At 37.2% G+C, this 15545-nt stretch overlaps 1 protein-coding gene and 1 long non-coding RNA gene across 6 annotated transcripts in view; one reads left to right on the top strand and one right to left on the bottom strand.

Moving 5' to 3' along the window:
- The window catches only part of LOC113579401 (uncharacterized), an 82109-nt gene extending 79437 nt beyond the window's left edge, over positions 1 to 2672 (top strand). For both annotated transcript variants that reach the window (XR_014115967.1, XR_014115968.1), the window contains one exon: positions 2549 to 2672. This is a non-coding gene — a long non-coding RNA (uncharacterized LOC113579401). The remainder of the gene's footprint in view (positions 1 to 2548) is intronic.
- Positions 1 to 15545, bottom strand: part of mrc1a (mannose receptor, C type 1a) — a 37748-nt gene that overhangs the window by 6149 nt on the left and 16054 nt on the right. For 3 of the 4 annotated variants that reach the window (XR_014115966.1, XM_027032243.3, XM_027032242.3), the window contains exons 16-26: positions 14602 to 14640; positions 14263 to 14429; positions 14095 to 14159; positions 11912 to 12012; positions 11681 to 11820; positions 11430 to 11538; positions 10972 to 11144; positions 5157 to 5201; positions 4904 to 4933; positions 3537 to 3639; positions 835 to 1067 (exon numbers count right to left, since the gene is read on the bottom strand). Coding sequence is in view for 3 of the 4 variants with exons in the window: in XM_027032243.3 (XP_026888044.2) it covers positions 835 to 1067; positions 3537 to 3639; positions 4904 to 4933; positions 5157 to 5201; positions 10972 to 11144; positions 11430 to 11538; positions 11681 to 11820; positions 11912 to 12012; positions 14095 to 14159; positions 14263 to 14429; positions 14602 to 14640 (1205 nt within the window). In the remaining variant the exon portion in view is untranslated. The remainder of the gene's footprint in view (positions 1 to 834; positions 1068 to 3536; positions 3640 to 4903; positions 4934 to 5156; positions 5202 to 10971; positions 11145 to 11429; positions 11539 to 11680; positions 11821 to 11911; positions 12013 to 14094; positions 14160 to 14262; positions 14430 to 14601; positions 14641 to 15545) is intronic. The other variant, XM_081695028.1, reaches the window with a different exon arrangement.

Below are 15545 nucleotides of genomic sequence, written 5' to 3'. Positions count from 1 at the left end.
TATGAACTAATCAACTCTAAACCAGACACAGGTGAAAGTAATGACAGGCATGGTATGTTTTTATACGAGGGGGCGGAGAAAACGAAGCCAAGGAACATGTGAGGGAAAATGCTTAATGCTTCCTTAAAGGAGGAAGTAAGGAATATGTGACCTTTATGTGACCTTTGCCCTCATCTCGACCAGTCTGCAAGAAAGGCGAATAGAGAAGTGATGGAGAATGGCAGTTATTGCTTAACTGTTGCTGGGCAGGGGTGCAGCAGCAGGGAGTAACAACTGTTTTTAGCAGGAAAGAATATTCAAAGACGGTTGAGAGGCCTGGCACCTGGAGTCATGAGATTAGTGCATGAGAGAACAACAGGGAATGGTGAGGGTATATGAACTCATGTTAGAGAGAAGTTTGAGGCTTCTCTCCCTCGATGCATAAGGGACAGAACCAATAAAGCTCGCTCATCTGCACATTTGGCTTGAGTCCTATTGATTTTTCCTCCACAAAACGGAACAGGGAAATAAAGGAAAACACAGACACAACAGGGTAACAATGGAAACAGGGATGCCAGGAGGGTGGCCATTCAAGACACAAGCATTGAGCAGCTGTGTGTTTGCATATCATGCAGTATGTGTGTGCTTGTATATTTTTAGTCTAGAATTCCCTTGTTTTTCTTTCAGGGTTGTGAATAAAAACAATATAAGAAAAAATATTTTTTTTAATCCAAATTTTGTATGTAGTGAGCACTGGCTATAACTATGGAGATCATGGGCCTTTCCGAATCACAGGCCCAGGGCCTTGGCTCTTTTCAATAGTTCCAACTCTGCAATACAGACTAACAAGCATACCAGGATGCTGTTGAGGCCGATCCACATAGGCTGTTTGGATCTGTCAATCCTAAGAATTGTTAAAGCCTGGGTGATGGAGTCCAGAACACTGGCCAAGTCAGCATCATCTGCCCTGCACTGCCTCCTGGCCTCGTCCCAGTTCATCTTCTCCATCTGTAGCTTGAATGAGTTGTTTCCCAGCACAAAATATGGCTGCAGTGATGCTGTTGTCACTGGAGCTTGGATCTGAGAGTCTGAGACAGATCAAATATACAGCAGACATGGAATGTAGTAGGTTTCGTAATATTGTTGTACCCACAGTTCTACCATCGTAGGTGAAAGGACTGCTGGATTGTAGATGTAGTAGCTAGTAGAGATAAGGGCAGAATTACACTGGAATGTAACTTGATATAAATTACAAACATATCAACAAATGAATGAAAACAAATTGCAAAATATATACACCAATAATGCACATACAACAAATTTGATTTGTAATTTAATTGCAGCAAATTCAACTATAAATTTGTAAGCACTTCACTTACTGCAGATAACTGGAGGCATGGAACCAAGGGAATTTTAATTTGGTGTGTAAGTCCACTCATTAACAGATGACAGGCAGGTACTCAAAATGTGCTCAAGTGGCTACCCTGGCTATAGACCACTGGAAACTGGCTTTCTTGGGAATTGCTACAATGACAGATGTTTTAAAGCAGGTGGGTATTCTGCACAGTGCTAGGGAAAGGTTTAAGATATTTGTAAATATCAGAGTCAATTCCCCTGCACAGTCTTTAAGAACCCTTCCTGGTACATTGCCTGGTCTCACTGCCGTCCGAGTGTTTATACTGTGTAGTACACCTGTACATCTCCTCATATTTTGAGGTAGCTCTTGTCTTTAGATGTCATAGTGGTCGCAGCGCTCATGTCGTTAGCCTTCTCATGCCAGATGAAAGTTAATAAGTTGCTCCACCAGTAGGGCATTTCCACTGCTGTTTATCAGTTCCTTAGTGTTTGTCTGTTTAGTGAGGTGCTTTATGCCTTGCCGAGCCTGGCCTGGATTTGAGTTATCAAGTAGTTTTCAACCTTATTTCTGTAGACAGCTTTGGCATCTCTGATACCCTTCTTCAATTCAAATCTTGCCATGCTGTACTGTTGTGTGTCACCTGATCTGAAGGCTTTGTTGCAGGCCTTTATCCAGAGTCATACCTCATTTGTGAACCATGGTTTACTGTGGTAAAATATTCAAATACATTTTGCAGTGATGACAGTGTTCATGCATCCGCTTATATAAGACATTAGACGTGTAGGTAACAATATCATTGTCCTTAAAATGGTCCAGTCAGTGCTGTTAAAACAGCCCTGAAGCTGTTCAGAAGGTCCATCTGGTCGTACCTGTATCAGTCTTGTAATTGGTTTGACTGTTTTACAGGCCTATATACTGGGTTTAAGACAAGCAGATATGGTTAGAGTGGCACAAGTGTCATAGGGTGTTATGAATGCCAGGAATCACGCTCCACCCCACACTGCCATGCCTACCTCTTCCCATACATGCCTCTGATCTGATTCACCGGAATACTAGCACATACCTGATCATTGTTTACCTTATCACTGCTTGCTTACTTAAGCTCCCCTCCTTCACACTCATGTCACAAAGTATAGCCAACTTTATATTCTGTACCAAGCAGTTCAATTATGGTTTTGTCTTCCTGTTTTTCGACTCTTGCCTGTGTTTCAGACCTCATCTCCTGCCTGATTCCTGGACACCTCTTGGACTCTGACCTTGGAACAACCAGACTATGAATACCTGCCTTAGCCCACTGATCTGTTTGATTTAACAAATAAAACCTCTTGCATTTGGATCCTCTTCCTCATTGTGTGTGCAATCATTACATAGGGTCACTCTAAACACATGCGTAATATTACTAAAAACATGATAAAGAGTATTTTTCCTCTTGTTGGGCACTGGGCATTCTGATAAAATCTGCCTTATTAAAATCCCTTGCTATTATAAAAACTCAATTAAGTTAAGCAGATTATTGTTATATAATAGCATTCTGTTGCTGGTTTAAGGCAGGTATTGGTATCCAGAGGAACATATACAGCTTTGATCATTACTATCATATATACTCTTGGTAAATAAAAGCTGTATTCTTTTGGCTGTTAGATATTCCAATTCTGGGGAGCAGTGAATATTGGTAATGGTAGTATTCATATACCATGTATTATTAGTGTAGACACAAAGTCCCCCTTTGCAGTATTCTCTGGTCCTGTTGGCCCAGTGTACTGTACAGTCTTCCATCTTAATAGTTATTAGCCTTAATAGTTATTAGCCATAATGTGATAATCATAATCCGTGTCATAACACAACAATACTTGATACATTTTTGCATAGCCATGGTAAGCTCCAGTTCCAAGATTTTGTTTGCAATTGATCTCACATCTGACATGAAGTTACTTGGCAATGGATGTTTGTGTGGGGCTCTTGACAGCATAGAACAAATGGCAGCTTGATAGACTCTCAACATGTCTTCTTCAGAATTTGCATCTTGCCTCATTTCACTCATTGTTACAAATACAAAAATAACAATACATTATATCTAATCTACAAATGACATGTTTTTTGTCACAAAATACTTTAAATGTAATTCAATATTTATTTCAAATACATGTCATTAAAATATTGCCTATCTCTGCTGACTAGTATTAAAACTACTACTACTCACCAATGTTCTTCTTGCAGATGAAACCTCGCTTTTCGCTGCAGTCTTCAACCTTCCACATGCCAGTGATTTTGTCTGTTGCCCTCACCATAATGGCACAGTCAAACTGCAGGCAATAATGATGAATTTATTGTCATTTAATTTAAAATTTATAATGAATACTGGATGATGCTTGAATTCAGTGGCTTATTTTATATTAGATTTTAATTACTATATTATTACAACATGCTTCTCATAGTGGAGAATGTTTGGGACTTGCTCAAAAATTTTAGATCTTCAAAAGACCTAAGTTGGCTGCTACCCAGCCAGAAACACACACACACATTCATGAGTCCTTGTTAATCATCGTCCTCAGCCACTTGCCTGCTCTCAATCTCCCATGTATTAGTTATCCTGTTCACCTGTTTCACTTACTGGTGCTCCTCACAGGTGCTGAACTCCAGCGCTTCACATTATAGCCTGCTATAGTCTACAGCCAAGCCACTACTTCATGCTTCATCAAAAGACTAGACTATTTCAAGCCCTTTTTATGCTGTTTCAGTGTTTTCCTTTGTTTAAGCTAACAAAGAGTTGCCTTTTTATTCCGTACTGATGTCTTGCTCCTATGTCAAAATGTCACAAGACCAGTGAATATAAACACTAATGTACAGTAATTATCATGCTTAGGTATTTTTGCACAAATTTGTCTTTTGTATATTTAGAGTAACAAATGTACTTTCTTATCAACATATAGCTACATGTTCCATAGAAGCTGTGTTTCATAAAGTGTCATGAATACTCTGTTTTTTATCGTATAATGCTTTCTCTCCCTTTTTTACTGAGTTGCATCAGCAAATAAAATCAACAGAACTGATCTGATGTTGCTTAAGGTACAAGACTTGCAATATGAAGGTTGCTGATTCAAGCCTCATCCCCTCAGAGATGTGACTGTTGGGTGCCTGAGCAAGGCTCTTAATCCTGGTTGCTCAAGTTGTGTTTAGTCATAATTGTAAGTCGCTTTGGATAAAAAGTGTCAGCTTTTTGTAAATGTAAAATGACACAATATGTCACAACTTACAAATTCATCTCACATTTCTTAACGGCCTTAGCTGAAGGTGAGTAAAAACACACAAACTGTTGTAGAGTGAAGAGGAGACAGCCTGACTGCACACAGACTGTCTCAGCAGAGCAAGCAGAGACAAGGGCAATTCATAAGTACATGTATCATATACTGACAACATTGTAGGGTCCAAGGATGGCAATGAGAAGTTGATGAAGTATGATTTCAACCTAGTAAATGCTGAGAGGTGCTGTGGGAAATGAAAACATGCAAGGAAAGATTCCAAGCAACTTAAGGCTTCTACTCAAGACTGTACATATATAAAACCCACCTTGGCTTCATCCTCTAGCCACCGTATAAACTGAGAAGCAGAAAAAAGGAAATCAGCTGATGAGTTTCAAGGAAATTTCTTTCACTCTTTGAAGCAAAAGTAAGGCACTATTAAGGATATCAAAATTGTGTATTTTATAATAAGAATGAAGAAAAAAACAGACTTTGTCTAGAATTAACAGCAGCCCACAACACAGACAGTTGTAGAGAATAGTAGTCATTGGGTGTCATATACAAATGGATATGAAACCTACCGGTATTATAGCTTTATGGTGATTCATATTCCATGACATAAATGGCTGTAATGAATACAAATAAATGCATTTAATAATTTTGATATGTATGGTATATAGTTGGTGTCAATAAGCACATAAGTAAACTATATTAAGTGCATAAGCTATATTATACCAAAATACAGCAATTCCAAGTACTGGGTTTCAACTCCAGAATGATAAGTCAAGACATCTTATGGAACACAAGTCAACCACTGTATGCATTTTAACGAGTGTTATAGGATTTCATTTTTCACAATGACACCTTAAAGAAACTTATTTTAGCGTGATGCATCATTCTAAGAGAGAAGTCAGCTTTTGTTTTTTATATGCCAATAGCTACTTTACCACATTCTGTGACTAATCAGTAGGCTATGTCGCTTTATTACCTACACTCATGGAGCTCCATGACCAAAAGACAGAGTCATGTCACAGGTCAGATCAACCATTATCAGTGTGTCTTCAACTACACACATCGCAAAAATAACATCTGTTTATTTCACTGGTCAGTAAAAAAAATCTAAGGTGGCTATATTGCAGTTTTAGTCTTAAATGAGTCAAACTAAGATAGATTACAGACATTTAGTTAACATTATTTGTGTCTTTTGAAGTATATGTGATACTTGAGCAGACCACAGACAGTGACTTTTGCATTTGGTGACATGTTGGTGTCTTATGCTTATGAAGAACTGTAAGTTACAATCCTGTCCTTATCCCACTGAGTTATCTCACTTCAGTTAAAACTTGTGAACATGCTGGTAGTCATCTGTATTATTTTTTATATTTTACTCTAAAATTCTACCATCAAAGAAAAGTGATAGGCTGCAGGAAATGCATGTAGTACACACTGGTACAAACATACTATTTTGAGAGACATTTCCCCCAAACTTTGTATAATTTACATCAGTTGAGAGTGGAGAGAATGGGTTCTGATCAATTAAATTGTAAAAAAAAATAAATGTGAAACTCAACACTGATCTACCTTTAACCTTTCATATGTTTTCTTCCAAATTGGGTGATGCCAATTCTTATGAATTTGCAATCATAATGTGATATTGAATCTCTAAAGTTCAATAATGTTTATAATGATTTGGTTTTTCTATAAAAAGGATTATTATCCTTTGTTTATTTATTTTTATCATTAAAGGAATAAGACCTTGAGGTCTATGCATGATACTCTACTGCCAGAGCTGGCTGTAAACATGAAGATCTGCATATTATAATTAAAAAACTAAAATTAAACTGATAACTTTTATTTGAGCAATTTTCTATCAGAATATCTACTTGAATTCCACTATAAGGTGATCTTTATAACAACACTGATTATTCTGAAAAGCCATCCTTGAGCCTTGCCAATCAAAATGCAAAGTTGCTTTACTGATCCCTGCTTAGTGAGAGTTAGCATGTATTATCAAACACATAATACATGCGAAAGTGGATGAAGTAGCAAGAATTAGTAATCATGTAAATAGCTGATAATTTACCTAACATGCAAGAGATTAGACTGTGTGTACTGTATAAGACAGCGCCAAGGGCAGTCCCAAGTCTGTCTGAAAAATAAGGAGTATTGGGTGTGGGTCTAGCAACAACACACTGTAAAAGAAACTCTTGCATTAAACAATGGTGATAAGACCTTGAAGAGGTAGGGCCTTTATTTAGAAGGATTTATGATGTGCTATGGTGAAAGCCGGTATCCTTTTCCTGACTAAAAAAACACTAACCATAGGCACATGAAATGTGTGGACAATGGTTGAGACAGGGAAAGTAATCCTTCTAAAATTTGAAAAGAAATAAATTCTTTTTTAAGCATATATATTGCCTCGAGATTTCCTGAGCATATTTTAGTTGACTCAGATGAAATAAAAGATAAAGACATCATGGTCAGACAGTTTAATAAGTATTTTATTTGTATGAGGTCTATATTTGATCATTTAAATGAAAAAATATCTGTCCAATGTTATGCCACTACTGTACATCGACTGATGGAAATCTGGATTTTTTATTTTAAACCTGTTTCAGTTACTACTACTACCAACTACTGCTACTATGGATTATGGCAAATGACCTCATTGGTGCTTTGTACAGAAAGCAGCATTGTGATACTCTCATTTATATGCATGCTTTAAGCATAGCATTAGGATGTACAAGAACTCCAAACTACAATACGGTCATTAAACATTGCTCTGCTTATCTTAAAATTAGTATTAAATGCTCAGAAAACAAAGTTCATGATCTTTTCAGAAGTTTGATTATGATGACTTTTGCATTTTTACATCGATGCTAAATCCACTGAAAGATTGACCATGAATCTAGTTAGAAAGCTTAAATGAAGATTGGAAATGGAAATGATTTATTTTAGAAATACATCTTTTTTTCATTTAAATGCTAAGAAAAAAATTTCCTGCCTGTGAATTATATATATATATATATATATATATATATATATATATATATATATATATATATATATATATATATATATATATATATAAATAAAATAAAAAACTGCATTTTTTATTATGCATGCTGGACATGGAATAAATTGCAGAAAGATTTAAAACTATAAACATTCATAAGTGCATCATAATTGAGGTGGTAAATGAGACGTGGTTGTTTTTCTTGAGAGGTCTTTGAGTTTAATTGGTTGTATAGTATGTTATGTTGTCTATGTTGTATTTTATGTCATCTATGTTGTATTTTGATATGTTATGACTCTGTGTGGCTGCTATCCTGGTCAGGTCTCTCTAGTAAAAGAGTTTTTGAAAAATAGCTTTTTTATCTCAATGGGATTTCCTGGTAAAATTCAAAATAAATAAAAAATGTGGAGCTACAAACTATCACTCCTCTGACTTTGCAAAATAAGGTGGATGTATTCAGGACAACGGCGGCAGATGACAGGCAAGCTGGCCACAAGGAAGATGGTGCACAAAACACTAAAGGCATAGTATTTATGCTAAGGTGCTTATTATATGGGAGGCAAGAGACGCACGACTCAACAGCATAATTTACAATGAAGAAGGGACTGAGGATAAATGTGGTCCTGGGCCATGCTCCAACCAATCATAGCAGTGAAGACATCAAAGAGCACTTTGAGCAGGCTGAGACACAGAGACATTGATATACTGATGGGAGACCTCAATGCCAAGATTGGAACAGATAACACTGGATATGAAGAGGGGAAACATGGCCTCAGGGACATGAATGGAAATGAGGAACGTTATGTTGGCATTTGAGCCCTGAACATGATTGGAGGTGTGTTCCCATATAAGAAGATCCATCAGGTAGACCATATATGAATCTGCAGGAAGTTCATGAGATCATTGATGGATGTCTGAATCAAGCACCTTATGACAGCAATGCTTAGGCTAAACCTTAAGACCTGGACAAACCATGAGAAGCAGAAAGCAAAATACAACTATCTGAAAAATTCAAGGGTGAAAGAAGTGGATGATATTGCAGAAGACTAGAGTGAGAGGCATCTCGTAAAGATACCAGTGTGTTGACTAGGTGTAAAAGCTGTGTGCTGGTATAAAGTGTCGTTGAGTTCTGAAATGATGTAAAAGCTATGTGTTGTTGTAAAGTGTCCTTGGTAAAGTGTAACTATTTATTCAGTCACCAAAGATGGAGGACCTCAGCTGATGTGAGAACTACAGAGGCAATGCTCTGTGCCTGTGAAGGTGCTCAAAAAAATTATAGTGGAGAGAATGATGGGCCCAATGGACCATTTATTCAGTCACCATTTATTCAGTCACCAAAGATGGGGGACCAAGCTTCAGGCAAGGCTGGTCATGTACAGACCAGATAATAACATTGCAGATCATTATAGAACATTCCATTGAGTGGAACTCTCCACGATACATCAATATTGTGCACTATAAGAAGGCGCATGACAGTGTGAACTGAGCAACAATATGGAAACTGATAAGACACTATGGTGTTCCAAAAATACTGTGAACATGTTACGACCTTGTTTGCTCATGGGTGAAGCCCTAAATTAAACCCGGGGATTATGCAAAACCAAGACAGTTTCAATCTCAAAGAAGTTTACTTCATCACAAGTGGTGAAACACAATATTAAAAGCACAAAACAGCAAGAACGATAAAAAGAGAAAAACCCCAAAAGTAACCAAAGTAGTATGGAATCAGGATGGGGTAAGGTCAACACAATAAACAAAACCTCCTATAACCCCCAATTCTCTGGTTTCTCTTCTAAAAATAAAGAAAACAAAAATAACAAATCTTCCCTGACTGCTTAATGATGAACTGGTGAAGGATAAGTGTCTACTGTAATCACATGGCCTCTACTGCTCAAGACAACAAGGTGCACAAGCATGCTCAAACTTCTCTTTATATTAAAAGGGTAGGTAATCATCCCTTCAGCCAATCAGATCATCCACATTTGAGGACACCTTCAGAACTGCAGAGATGCTGTAACACTTATCAGGGGTGAGACAAGAAGCAGTATTAAAGTGCAGGATAGCATTTAATAGAAAACTGGAGAAACAAGTGAAAAACAAAGCAATCAAACAAATGGCTAAAACAGATGCCAAACACTAGATAACTAATAAAGCAAACTAAACAAGAAGCTAAAAAGAAGGCATGGGAAAAAAACAAACAGGATAACATGAACAAAAAGATGACAAGAACAATATAGGTATGAAACTGATGGTAACTTACACAGGACAACTAGAACAGTATAGCAACAATAACCGACAACTGAGCATTACAAACACAGGGCTAAAATAGACAGATTAATAAGGAATGACAAGACACAGGAGAAACCAATAACGGGATTAAGAATTCGCATGAAAGAATGTCATGTAGAGTGGTGCGTTAGGTACAGCAGACAAGAAGCTTCAAGGTGAAGACAGAGGTCAGGCAAGGCTGTCTGTTCTTGCCATTTTTATTCCTGATTGTATTACACTGGACTATGAAGATAGTAACCAACAAGAAATGAAATGGAATACAATGGAGTCTATGAACTCAACTAGATGATCTCCACTTTGCTGAAACCTGGTATCACAGCCATCGACAGATGCAATTAAAGTCATCAGATTTCCCACCAATGCAATCACAGGTAGGGCTGAAAATTCAGAAGGGAAAGATAAAGGTCCAGAAGGTCAACACAGACTGTGAAGACCCAGTCAGGATGGATGGAGAACCCCTGGAAGAAGCCAGTCTTCACCTACCTGGGAAGTTTGGTGGACAAACAAGAAGGGTCAGAAGCAGATGTCTAAGTGAGAATAAAGCAGGTAAGGGCAGCATTCATCCAGTTCAGAAGTGTATGGAACTCCAAGACCATTGGCTATTCTACCTTGAGCCATCTCTGCAGCTCAAGCATAAAGTCAGTTCTACTGTACAGTACAGAGACATGGAGGATGAAAAAGGCCACACTGTAGTAGATCCAGATATTTGTAAACCAGTGATTGTGATAATTTCTCAGAATATACTGGCCAGAAATGATCAGCAATGCTGCACTTTGGCAGATCCTGCTGAGATCATGGGGATGCCTGGGTCACATCATTTGAAAACTAGACAGTCACAGACATAGTCACTGACATGGAACCCTCAGGGGAAGAGAAACCAGGGAAGGCTGAGGAACACCTAGGGTGTGACCTCGATGCTGATGCCAGGCATATTTTGGAGGCAGATGGAGGCAGCTAGTGGCAGCAACACACGACAGGAAGCACTGCAGGGCTCCCCTCCTATACTCCAGGAGGAGAGAAAGGTTTAGATAGAGAAACTGTATATACAAATGTGTAGAAGTAGGAATTTGTAATTGGCAAAAAGGACTTGCATGTGATCCATATGTTCTGCTGTCATGTGGGACTGACACTGGATGACCTTTGGCCCAGTTGGTGAACCGGACACTTTTGCCATCCGTCCACAGGAAGTGCATCTCCCAGTTGATATCATTCAAGCCAATCCACACGTCATCATGTGTATTGAACATCATGGTAGTGAGGAATGCTGAGAAGATAAATTTCTCCTTTAAGTGAAACCCATCAGAAATCATTGAAGATCTAACAATAAATATGTTTGAGAAATAAATGTGAATTCCCCAAAGTTTAAATTATAATTTAATCATTTTTAAAATAATTTACAGAATTTTCCAAAGATAGCTGGAAAATAATTCCATGATTAATGTTTATGTTGTAAGATCAAGCAGAGCCATATAATTATAGTATAGTATATTTAGACTGGCCAGAAAAAAAAGAGTTAAAAAGAGTTTTTGAATTTTAACTTAACGTTTACCTTGTTCTGCTTGACTCCCAATGGAAACCAAGTTGCCTCCTAGAGAGATGCAAAATTGCCGAGCATCATGCCATGTTCGCTCATAATCTTTCCCTAAAAATTTATAACACTAGAAAGAAATTAAAATTGTGTTGTCAATTTTTGAGGCATATAGTCATAAAATGTGTGCTTTTCTGTTTTGATTATTTATTAGGTTTTATTTGTTTATAGTTTTACCAATCTATAGTTTCTATAACTGAGAATTCACTTACTTTTCCCTGGAAAGAGACCCATTCAAGAGCACAACCTCCTGTTGGTGCAGTTACTGGTGGCATTGTATTTGGAACGAAATTAATGCTTCTTTTACAGATAGAAGGTAATGGTATTCCACAGTTGATATCATTCCAGAAGCCTGATTGATAAAGATGTTTGATGTGTCCTCAATCGTACTTGGCAATATCTGGCATTATAAAACAGAAACTATGTAGAAGAATTGCTCTTACCCATATCAGTGTACATGGCTACACAGTTCTCATCGTTGTTGGCAAAGTTTGGTTCATTTTTGTTCCATGCTGTAAAGACAACTGGGGAACCATCTACCCAACTGAAAGAAAACAAGTATTTAAACACCACATAGAAAAGAACAATTCATTTAGCAAACTGTTTGCAAATGCTCCATAAATGGTGGTGCTGCTCTACTAGCGACCAAGACTCGTGTGCTGTTTGTTATCTATGTTGTAATGGTTTTTTTGTTTTTATTCTGCTGACTTTACTGTTGATATGTTCTAAAAGTCATATTTTAAGTTTAAAATGATAATGTTTGTGCTAGGTGCTTCTTGTTTGGAAACTTTTTACAATTGGCCAAACAATTATGGTGTGTAAAGAGACCATGCTGTAACAAGGTTTTAGATAAATGTTATGGGAATATTAAAAATGCCTACACAGCTATGTCTAAACTTGCTCTAGAAAATTATGATAATAACATTTAATACCAGTAAGACTGTACTCAAAAGGAATATGCTCTTGACTAAGACTGTGACTGTATGGAGGGAAGATGCCACTTCAAATAACTATATTATCAGATTCTCTGCTGATACTGCTATTAGTTTTACTCTCTATACGAATTATTAGTAATTAGTAATTCACACGACTATATTATGAAATTATCTCACATTGCTATATTAAGTTTACATTATAGCAATTCAGGCACATTGCATTTTCAGTATGAAGTTAAAAGATTTGTCCAGTGGTGTACAAATAACTGTCTCACATTAGATGTGAGTAAAACAAAGAAGATAATGTTTGACCCATCAGTAGGAGACCACACTCAGGTGATCATTCACGGCACTCCCATTAACCAAGTATGTTCCTATAAATATCTAGGTGCCCATTTCGACAACATTTTACATGGAAAACTCATATTAATGGTTTGTGTTTGTCATGGAACGCTTGCCTCTCACGAGTCACATGGTTTGGCCCACCACATGCAGTGGGAGGGTCTTGTTTGTTTATTTGTAACCACACCTGCACACACCTGTACCTGGTTAGTGTTTTGTTTTTGTGTATTTAAACCCCTGTCATTGTGTGCAGTGCTGCCGGTCATTGCCGTTGTTCAAGTTCATGTCGTTTAAATGTTTGTTCTCATTGTCAATGTTAAACATATTCATGTTCACCACTTGTGTTTTATGTTAAACGTATTCATATTCATGTTCACCGCTTGTGTTATATGTGAGTGCCATTGTCTTTGTATATCAATAAATATCTGTCCACGTCGATGGAGTCTGTGCATCCTGCTCCTCGCCCTGTGGCACTCGGGCCGTCACGGTGTTCCAAATTACAGAAGGCAGTTTAGAGTGTATGGAATTAATGAGAAGCTTATGATTTTATTTTATCGGGGGTGTTGGCAAGCTTAATTCATTATGGGATGCTGGCATGGTTTGGGAGCATATTGTTCATTTAAAATCTCAGATAGTAAAAACTGGATTGAAAGTCATAGGGAAAATAGAATACAAATCTCTGCAGGCCATCTATGAACACGTTACTTAATGGAGCACAGAAAATAGTGGCAGACCCATCCTACATTAATGTAGTCTGAGTATCAGCTTTTACCTTCTGGCAGAAGATAGAGTGCCAAAGTGCAAATTAAATCATTTTAAGAATTCATTTGTGCCTGCTTCAATTCAAAATTTAGATAGCCACATCTAGGGAACTGTGCAATTTTTTAGACCATTTGCTTTGTGGTTTTCTTTTAAAGCTATGAGGTTGTGCAATATTAGAAGGATAATAAGTGCAGTAAGTGTAAACTGCTTTAGAAGATTGCTGACTATGCAAACTCTGACAACTCTGAGGTTTAGTAGGGGTTGGCTGCACCATAACAGAAACTGGGGAACTGCATGACAATTGCAACAACAAAGATTGGTGTGGTTGCTGAATTGTCCATTATTTGACAGTTGTATAGCTGCTGAGCTGTGCAATGATTACAGGATTGTAAACAATTTGAGATTTTTGATAGATTGTGAAATGTTACCATGTGGAACTCAAAATGCTGACACTATGGAATGTGTATGTGAACATGTAACTGTGTGTTGAGTTCACGGAACATTTTGCCTGTGGGACAATAAAGTATATAGCATCAAATTATCATCATCATCATTAACCTTCATTGTTATTAGTTGGGTAATGTTACCTGAATGATTTATCCAATGCAACTGTCATTCCGATGTAGTACAGTTTGTCTGAGCTCCTTGAAATCTGCAAGAAGGAATTTAAAGAGCATTATGAATGGCAACACCATTATCATTATCTTTTACAATAAATATACTTAGAATAAAATGACTCAGACTGGGTCCTTTACCTGTTTCCAAATAAACTTCCTCTCAGTTTGGCCAGTAATGACAATGAGGTCAGAGTGGTTTTTTTTGCAAAAGTCACGAGCATCTTCCATTGATAGAGCATTTTTATTGATGAAGTACTGATAACCACTGAACTCGATCCAGCCATCAGCAGTTATGTTAAACTCCGCTGTGGAGTGGAAAGGATACAGGAACACCCAGACACAGAACATTTCATTAACTAAAAACAGGTTAAATGAATGACCTCTGAGAATTTGAAAATCATATTATTACTGTTAAGTCCATGAAGATACTATAATTTAAAGATGTGCAAAATGCACAGTGAAGGTTAAAGTTACTACCTTGGGGGACATTTGTAGGTGGTGGTTTTGGAGTTGTACCTGTAGCACAATGGTGTAGCCAGAAATTAATTTCCAGGAATTAATTTGAAAGAAAAATACTAAATTAAATCACACATCAGTGCAATACTAAAAGCAGTTGATGCATCCAGTATTTGTCATTTAGTTAAATCCTATCTACTGTCCAAAAAAAATTAATTGGAGTAGGATAAAAAATATGTTTATGCAGAGGTGGGTAGTAATGCGCAGCATTTACTTTTAAACAAATTTTAGGTACTTTTAAGAGCTACTCCTTTACACGAGTACATTTACAAGTTAAAAAATATCTTCACTTCATTAATTCATTCATTTATGTTTCTCCTGTTAGATGTTTAAAATTTTATTTTAATTCAATGTACACTTGTGTGTTTTGTTCATCTCCTTTCTCCACGACCTGAACTGTAAAGTGTGGAAGGATTACTGAGATCCCTAAAGGTAAGTTAGCCAACTAGATATCAGGAAGTAGATTGGCATAATGAATAGCGATCAGGCAAGATTTCCTGCACAGGACAAAAGGGCAACCCTGTGCTATGGTGCACAATAAAATATATTAAAAGTAGCTAGATAGTACACATCTGCTTGTGAAATCAGAGCTCTCTCCAAATGTTCAATATTAATATGAAAGTATAATGTTGTAATGTGATGACATCAAGGAAATTGATGAAAAACAATATCTAGCTAGCTGCGTAAAACTGTAACGTGTAACTGTTAAAGGTAGGATGCACTTGCTTAGAAGTGACTTTTATTGAGGGCAAAAACAAAATACATCAGGAGAACATTCCAGGACCAAAAAGCCAGAGCAAGCAGTAAGCAAAATAAATCCGCAGTACATTATCACAAAAGGAACAGAACACGAAATCTAAACATAAAACAAATAGGTGAAGGAATGGAGCAGGGAAAACCTAGCA

The sequence above is a fragment of the Electrophorus electricus genome, chromosome 13 (genome assembly GCF_041902795.1).
Source record: "Electrophorus electricus isolate QZ-2024a chromosome 13, ASM4190279v1, whole genome shotgun sequence".
Classification (NCBI taxonomy): domain Eukaryota; kingdom Metazoa; phylum Chordata; class Actinopteri; order Gymnotiformes; family Gymnotidae; genus Electrophorus; species Electrophorus electricus.
Note: the sequence above shows the minus strand (reverse complement) of the source record. Positions and strands in the feature narration are given on the sequence as shown.